The 9,269-nt window shown below is 37.9% G+C and overlaps 1 protein-coding gene across 1 annotated transcript in view; it reads right to left on the bottom strand.

The window, feature by feature from the left end:
* Myo3a (myosin IIIA) overlaps window positions 1–9,269 on the bottom strand; it is a 226,464-nt gene that overhangs the window by 48,024 nt on the left and 169,171 nt on the right. The window contains exons 23-24 of the mRNA XM_021195185.2: window positions 6,069–6,133; window positions 4,935–5,140 (exon numbers count right to left, since the gene is read on the bottom strand). Of these exons, the coding sequence (XP_021050844.2) occupies window positions 4,935–5,140; window positions 6,069–6,133 (271 nt within the window). The remainder of the gene's footprint in view (window positions 1–4,934; window positions 5,141–6,068; window positions 6,134–9,269) is intronic.

The raw sequence follows: 9,269 nt of genomic DNA, 5'->3' as shown, positions 1-9,269 counted from the left end.
GAATCACCATGCCTGACCTCAAGCTGTACTACAGAGCAATTGTGATAAAAACTGCATGGTACTGGTACAGCGACAGACAGATAGATCAATGGAATAGAACTGAAGACTCAGAAATGAACCCACACACCTATGGTCATTTGATGTTTGACAAAGAAGTTAAAACCATCCAGTGGTAAGAAGACAGCATTTTAACAAATGGTGCTGGCTCAACTGGCAGTTATCATGTAGAAGAATGTAAATCGATCCATTGTTATCTCTTTGTACAAAGCCCTAGTCCAAGTGGATCAAGGACCTAAAAACAGATACACTGAAACTAGTAGAGAAGAAAGTTGGGAAGAGCCCCTAGCACATTGTCACAGGGGAAAATTGCAAAGCTTCTGTAAGGCAAAGGACACTGTCAATAAGACAAAACGGCAACCAACAGATTGGGGAAAAGATCTTTACCAAACCTAAATCTGATAGTGGGCTAATATTCAATATATATAAAGAACTCAAGAAGTTGGGCTTCCAGAAAACCAAATAACCCTATTAAAAATGGGATGCAGAGCTAAACAAAGAATTCTCTACTGAGGAATACCAAATGACTGAGAAGCACCTGAAAAAATGTTCAACATCCTTAATCATCAGGGAAATGCAAATCAAAACAACCTTGAGATTCTACCTCACACCAGTCAGAATGGCTAAGATCAAAAACTCAGGTGACAGCAGGTGCTGGTAAGGATGTGGAGAAAGAGGAACACTCCTACATTGCTGGTAGGATTGCAAGCTAGTANAACCACTCTGGAAATCAGTTTGGTGGTTCCTTAGAAAATTGGACATAGTTCTACCAGAAGATCCAGCAGTAGCAGTCCTGGGCATATACCCCGTATATGCACCAACTTGTAATAAGGACACATGCTCAACTATGTTTATAGCAGCTTTATGTTTAATAGTAAGAAGCTGGAAATAACCTAGATGTCCCTCAACAGAGGAACGGATACAGCAAATGTGGTACATTTATCCAATGGAGTACTATACAGCTATTACAAACAATGAATTCATGAAATTCTTAGACAAATGGATGGATCTGGAGAATATCATCTTACGTGAGGTGTAACCCAATCACAAAAGAATGCACATGATATCCACTCACTGATAAGTGGATATTATCCCAGAAGCTCAGAATACCCAAGATACAATTTGCAAAATACACGAAACTCAAGAAGGAAGACCTAAGTGTGGATACTTCGATTTTTTTTCTTAGAAGGGGGAACAAAATACCCATGGAAGGAGTTACAGAGACAAAGTTCATAGAAGAGATGGAAGGAATGATCATCCAGAAACTGCCCCACGTGGGGATCCATCCCATAAACAACCACCAAACTCAGACACTATGGTAGATGACAAAAAGAGCTTGCTGACAGGAGCCTAATATAGCTGTCTCCTGAGAGGCCTTGCCAGTGCCTCTACATCTACAGAAGTAGATGCTCACTGTCATTCATTAGACTGAGCACAGGGTCTCCAATGAAGGAGCTAGAGAAAGTACCCAAGGAGCTGAAGGGTTTGCAGCCTCCCAGGAGGAACAACAACATGAACTAACCAGTTCCCCTAGAGCTCCCTGGCACTAAACCACCAATCAAAGAATACACATGGTGGAAATTGTGATTCCAGCTGCATATGTAGCAGAGGACGGCCTAGTTGGTCATCAATGGGAGGAGAGGCCCTTGGTCCTGCCCCAGTATAGGGGAATGCCTGGACCAGAAAGCAGGAGTGGGTGGGTCAAGGAGCAGGGGGAGGAAGGGAGAAGATTTTCAGAGGGGAAACCAGTAAAGGGGATAACATTTGAAATGTAAATAAAGAAAATATCTAATAGAAAATAAAGTTAAAATTGAAATATTAAAAAAAAATTGTCCTTGTAAGAGTTGTCTTAGTTTTGGTGTCTGTTAACAGCAGTAAAACTCTAACTAAGACACGAATTTATTGACCTTTTTAGTGATTTACTTAAAAAGTGATTTACTGCTTATTGTCAAGCATGACTCCAGTAGCTACCAGCAACAGAATGGCCTGAGGAGTTATCTGAATGGACGAAACAACAGTTGTTACCTTTGGCAACCTTACTACAAAAGCTTACACCTGTCATATGTAAAAAACGAAGACCCCTAAGTTGACCGCCATATTCACCACATTTCTGGGGAAGTCCCACTTGATTGACTACCCTACATTGTGGTTTCATAACATAAAATGTAAACTGGATATGGACTGAAGTCTTTCAGGAGCTATCAGCTCTGGGTTTAGTCCACTGGTGAATATGTCTCCTCTCTTCCACTCTTGATGGTGTCAGAGTGCTTACTCCAGGGAGATTCTTGTAGCATATTTATATTAATATTTAAGAAAGGTTTACTCTTCTCATGGGACACAAAATATCTAACAATATATCAAATTTTAATCTTAACCTCAAAACTCCTTTACATCTAATATTTTTAGGTTATGTATGCTCATGGACAGAACTGAGTATTTATATACTGTTTAAGTCAAAATTTCAATATTTTAAGATTTCTTATTTAGATACAAATTTGAGGCTGAGCTATGGAAAGTAAAGTCAATTCAATTCTATTTCTGAACTCTAAATTTTAAATCTATACAGGTGATCTTAAACTTCTATGAAAACACTCTACTATAAAATCCAGATTATAAATGAAAATTTTTTCAATTTTTTATTAGATATTTTCTTCATTTACATTTCAAATGCTATCTCAAAACCCCCTATAACTCCCCCGCCCTGCCCTGCTCCCTTACCCACCCACTCCCACTTTTTGGCCCTGGTGTTCCCCTGTACTGGGGCATATAAAATTTGCAAGACCTAGAGGCCTCTCTTCCCAATGATGGCCAACTAGGCCATCTTCTGCTACATATGCAACTAGAGACATGAGTTCTGGGGGTACTAGTTAGTTCACACTGTTGCTCTACACATAGGGCTGCAGACCCCCTCAGCTCCTTGGCTAAATTCTCTAGCTCCTCCATTGTGTTCCATCCAATAGATGACTGTGAGCATGCACTTCTGTATTTGCCAGACACTGGCATAACCTCACACGAGACAACTATATCAGGGTCCTTTCAGCAAAGTCTTGCTGGCATATGCAATAGTGTCTGCATTTGGTTGCTGATTATGGCATGGATCCCCGGGTGGGGCAGTCTCTGGATGGTCCATCCTTTCATCTCAGCTCCAACCCTTGTCTCTGTAAATCCTTCCATGGGTATTTTGTTCCCTATCATGAAAAAGTGGTAGTGTGTTCTTGATTTCAGGACATTCTAAAACTGCTTTTATTTTCTTTTTTTGTATTTTTAAAGAAAAAAAGGCTAAGATGAATGGCTGAAGAAAGAAGAGAATCATGATAAAGAATTCTCATTACACTTAATCTACACACTGTTATAGGTTGGGTAAGAAGTGTACCTCCCAAAGGCATGGGTGTTGAAGGCTGTTCTGTGCCTGGTGTAGTGGTGCTCCTGAGGGGTAACTGGATCAAAAGGATACTAACTTGTCAGTGTGATAGCTGATGGGCTGTTGCTGTTAGGCGTTGGTATCTCATTGGAGGATGTATCCACTTGAAGGCATAGAAGCACATACCTGCACCTGAAGGATATATTGTTCTGGTCCCTACCTTTGATCTTCTTCCTCTCAGTATCCATCTACTTCCTGGCTGTGAGAATGATAGCAGGTTTCTTCCACCACATCTTCCTAGCATGAAGCTTCTACCTTGCCACAGGTCTAAAAGCAACACAGCTGACCACAGAGCAAAACCACTGAGCCTGTCAGCCCAGGCAAATGTCTCCTCTATCAAGTTGCTTCTTCCCAGATTTGTCACAGTGATAGACTATTAACAGTTACATAGGCCATATAAAAGAAAGCATGGTACAACTTTCTTCTCCATCTTTTCCTTTTTTTTCTCCTCCTTATTATTATTATCGGTGGAGACATGTAATCAGGATTTGTTGAGCTACCAAAAACAAAGCTTGTTTTTTGTTCTTAATATTCCTTTGCATATAGTTGATAGTTTCTTTGAACATTAAAATTTCCTCAAAATTACAGTATATTTAAAACTTGAGATTTCTTTAAATATAATGATGAACAGAAATGACAGGATTGACAAGTATTACAAACATGGGCATTTAAAATATTAAATATTTAAATCACTGAGCCATAGCATTGACACTAATGTAGTACTTAAAATACATTTACTATATAAAAATTTAATTTTGCAATGCTTTTATGTATTAAAAACTCTTTGTACTTAATGGATTCTTTCTTAAAATAGAAAAGATTAATTTGATATATACATTTAATTGATTTTCTATATCTGCCAAGCCTCCATAGACATGACATTATTCAATTTGATCATTATAACCATTCTATCAGATGGCCATAGCAGACTTAGGAGGTGAGGAAACTCAAATACCATAGAGGCCAGGGGTTCTTAACCCTGTACTGTTGGCATTTGGGTGTGGAGATCTTTGTTATGGGAGCAGCACTCTGAGATGTAGATGACATGATTAGCAACATACCGAGTTCCTACCCGCTACGTGGGAGTACCCATGTCTAAGGCATGACATTCCCAAATATCTCCCAATGTTGGTAGGTATCTTTTGAGGGGCACAATATCTTCTACTTCAGAACTGTTGGTGTGGTCCCATGGTCACCAGCAAGTGGTAGCACTGGGCTGAGAACGCAGATCTCTCAGCTCTTACCCTCCAGCATCTTTCACATGCATCTTCTCTCACCACAGAGGTTTCCCAGAGCACAGCAGACTCTCCCAGACGCAACTAATAATAGCTACATTGTCTTTTTACCGCACAAATAAAATGCTTCCACCCTAAGCTGCCTAGACTACTTACTGTTTTATGTTCTACAGTCCTCATGAATATAAACAGCAAAATGGAAAGCTAAGTAATCCACATACCTCTTTATAAAGTTAGCGAAGAGTATCCGATGTGAATAACCAAGCCTTCGAATTCTTGCTGTTTCTAAAATCCCTGTGCAACGCAGCTGGAGCAGAACTTTTTCCTTGTCATATTTTCTTGCCTGTCGCTCATTATTTGGCTTGATGCAACGGACAAAATGAGGTTGTCCCACTACCATTTTAGATAATAAATCCATCAAGGAGTACTATAATATACAACAAGAATCAATTTTATGGTATGATATTTAAAATGTTTGAGTTTGTAGGTCTCATTTTTATTACAAGGTTACAGTTTTAAAATTTAATGTTACAAATGGCTAGTCACAGTAAGTGAGAAAAGATCTGGTATAATGAAGAGCACCTCTCTAAATATTACAGATTCAATGATAAATATGTAGAGGCAATAACTAGGAGGTTGCCTATAAAAAGTTTGCGGACAAACACTTAAGTTTTACCATTAATTAAGTGATAAATTTATTTACTTATTTTTACATACTAGGTAATTATATCCTATCAAGCAAACATACCAAATTACAATATTGAGACACACAAATTGGTTAATTTACTTTATATCCTAATTATCTTGTTCTATTCTGTCTTTGTAGAAAGTATAAGAAGCAAACACTTTAACTTCTGTTGGAATCATCTAGTTTAAAATTAGGGCAGTGAAGTTACTTTCATATATAGGACACATAAAAACAATCAAAGTGATATCCATTTAACAATTAAACAGTGCTATAGTTTATTATCAAATTGATTTTAATATCTATATTTTATTAATATAGATATTAAAACTGTATTCTGTACCAATGCTTTATTAAAATAGTAACCAATTATCAGTCAGTCAAGAATAACCTGACAGGAACCCAGGGTGGCCTGGACAGGAGCCTTCCAGTTTCCTTTCTGCACCCAGAGCTGATCCTTGCCACAGAGCTACATAGACAAATACAGCCAGGAGAGAGCTGGTCTCCTAGGAGTGTCTACACACCTGTGAGCACAGGTGAGACTACCACATCTCTTCAAATTCCTCACCTAAGAGGGACCCTCACAGAGCCATCACAATGCAGAAAGCAAGGATCAGCTGGGAACAGGATCCTTTTGATCTTTGTCTGAACCCCAGAGCTGATCCTGTACCATAGCTCTCCATACCCAGATTCCTCCCAGAAAGAACTGGTCTCCCGGGAGTACTGACACATAGGCTTAGAGGACATACAAGCCACAGTCAGAGACATCAAGACCAGCTAACATCAGAGATAACTGGATGGCAAAAGGCAAGTGCAAGAACATAAGCAACAGAAACCAATGCTAATTGGCATTATCAGAACTCAGTTCTCCCACCACAGTGAACCCAACACACTGGAAAAGCAAGACTCTGATTTAAAATCACACCTCATGATGATAATGATAGAAGAATTTAAGAAGGATATAAACAACTCCCTTAAAGAAATATAAGACAATACAGGTAAATAGGTAGAAGCCCTTAAAGAGGAAACACAAAAATCCCTTAAAGAATTACAGGAAAACACAACCAAACAGGTAAAGGAACTGAATGAAACCATACAGGATATAAAAATGGAAATAGAAACAATGAAGAAACCACAAAGGGAGACAACACTGGAGATAGAAAACCTAGGAAAGAGATCAGGAGTCATAGATGCAGGCATCACCAACAGAATACAAGAAATAGAAGAGAGAATCTCAGGTGCCAAAGATACCATAGAAAACATTGACACAACAATCAAAGAAAATGTAAAATGCAAAAAGCTCCTAACCTAAAACATCCAGGAAATCCAGGATACAATGAGAAGACCAAACCTATAGATAATAGGTATAGAAGAGTGGGAAGATTCCCAACTTAAAGGGCCAGTGAATATCTTCAACAAAATTATAGAAGAAAACTTCCCTAACCTAAAGAAAGAGATGTCCATGAACGTGTAAGAAGCTTACAGAACTCCAAATAGTTTGGACCAGAAAAGAAATTCCTCCTATTACACAATAATCAAAACATCAAATGCACTAAACAAAGAAAGAATATTAAAAGCAGTAAGGGAAAAAGGTCAAGTAACATATAAAGGCAGACCTATCAGAATTACACCTGACTTCTCACCAGAGACTATGAAAGCCAGATGATCCTGGGAAGATCTGATATAGACAAATGCCAGCCCAGGCTACTATGCCCAACAAAACTCTCAATTACCATAGACAGAAAACCAAGATATTCCATGACAAAACCAAATTCACACAATATATTTCCACAAATTCAGCCCTACAAAGGATAACAGATGGAAGACACGAACACAAGGAGGGAAACTACACCCTAGAAAAAGCAAGAAAGTAATCTTTCAACAACCCCAAAAGAAGAGTACCATACAAAGAACAAACAAAAATAACATCAAAAATAACAGGGGCCAGCAATCACTATTCCTTAATATCTCTTAACATCAATGGATTCAATTCCCTAATAAAAAGACAAAAACTAACTGACTGGATATGTAAATAGGATCCAGCATTTTGCTGCATACAGGAAATGCAACTCAGTGTCAAAGACAAACACAACCTCAGAGTAAAGGGCTGGAAAACAATTTTCCAAGCAAGTGGTCCCATTCTAATATCAGCTAAAATCGACTTTCAACCAAAAGTCATAAAAAAATTTAAGGAAAGACACTTAATACTCACTATAGGAAAAAAACTAACAAGAAGATCTCTCAATTCTGAACGTCTATGTTCCCAATGCAAGGGCACCCACATTCATATAAGAAACTTTACTAAAGCTAAAAGCAACATTGCACCTCACACAATAATTATGGGGGACTTCAAAACCCCACTCTCATCAATGGACAGATCAGGGAAACACAAAATAAACAGAGACACAGTGACATAACAGAAGTTATGGACCAAATGAATTTCATCCTAAATCAAAGGAATATACCTTCTTCTCAGCACCTCATGGTACCTTCTCCAAAACTGACCATATAATCAGTCACAAATCAGACCTCAACAGATATAAGAAGATTGAAATAATCCCCCTAAAGAACTAGAAGCAGTCATTAAAAGTCTCCCAACCCCCCCCCCAAAAAAAAATCTCAGGACCAGATGGTTTTAGTGAAGACATCTATCAGACCTTCCAAGAAGGCCTAAAACCAATGCTCTTCAAACTATTGCACAAAATAGAAGCAGAAGGAACACTACCCAATTCTTCCTATGAAGTCACAGTTATGTTTATACCTAAACCACACAAAGACCCCACAAAGAAAGAGAACTTCAGACCAATTTCCCTTATGAATATTGATTCAAAAATACTCGATAAAATTCTTGCCAACTGAATCCAAGAACACATCAAAAAGATTATTCACCACGATCAAGTAGGCTTCATCCCAAGGATGCAGGGATGGCTCAATATATGGATATCCATCAATGTAATCCACTACATAAACAAACTCAAAGAAAAAAATGTGCACACATACTATCATTTCATAAGATGCTAAAAGCATTTGACAAAATTCAACATTCCTTCATGTTAAAAGTCTTGGAAAGATCAGGAATTCAAGGGCCCATACTTAAACACAATGAAAGCAATATACAGCAAAGCAGTAGCCAACATCAAACTAAAAGGAGAGAAACTTGAAGTAATTCCTCTAAAATCAGAGACTAGACAAGGCTGCCTTCTCTCTCAATATCTATTCAGTATAGTACTTGAAGTTCTAGCTAGAGCAATTAGACAACAAAAGGAGGTCAAATTGATACAAATTGGAAAGGAAGAAGTCAAATTATCAGTACCTGCAGATGATGTGACAGTATACTTAAGTGACCCAAAAAATTCCACCAGAGATCTCTTAAACCTGATAAAAAAAACTTCAGCAAATTCTCTGAATATAAAATTAACTCATACAAATCAGTAACCTTTCTCTACTCAAAGGATAAACAGGTTGAGAAAGAAATTAGGGAAATGACATCGTTCACAATAGTCACAAATAATATAAAATACCTTGGTGCGACTCTAACCAAGCAAGTGAAAGATCTGTATGACAAGAACTTCAAGTCTCTGAAGAAAGAAATCAAAGAAGGTCTCAGAAGATGGAAGGATCTCTCATGCTCATGGGTTGGCAGAATTAATATAGGAAAAATGGCCATCTTGCAGAAAGCAATCTACAGAGTCAATGCAATCCTCATCAAAATTCCAACTCAATTCTTCATAGTTAAAAAGAGCAATTTGCAAATTCATCTAGAATAACAAAAAACCTAGGATAGCAAAAACTATTCTCAACAATAAAAGAACCTCTGGTGAAATCACCATGCCTGACTTTAAGCTGTATTTCAGAGTAGTAATGATAAAAA

This window comes from Mus pahari, chromosome 3 (assembly GCF_900095145.1).
Source record: "Mus pahari chromosome 3, PAHARI_EIJ_v1.1, whole genome shotgun sequence".
NCBI classification, from domain to species: Eukaryota; Metazoa; Chordata; class Mammalia; order Rodentia; family Muridae; genus Mus; species Mus pahari.
The sequence above is the reverse complement of the archived record's forward strand: the minus strand, read 5'-3'. Positions and strand labels throughout refer to the sequence as shown.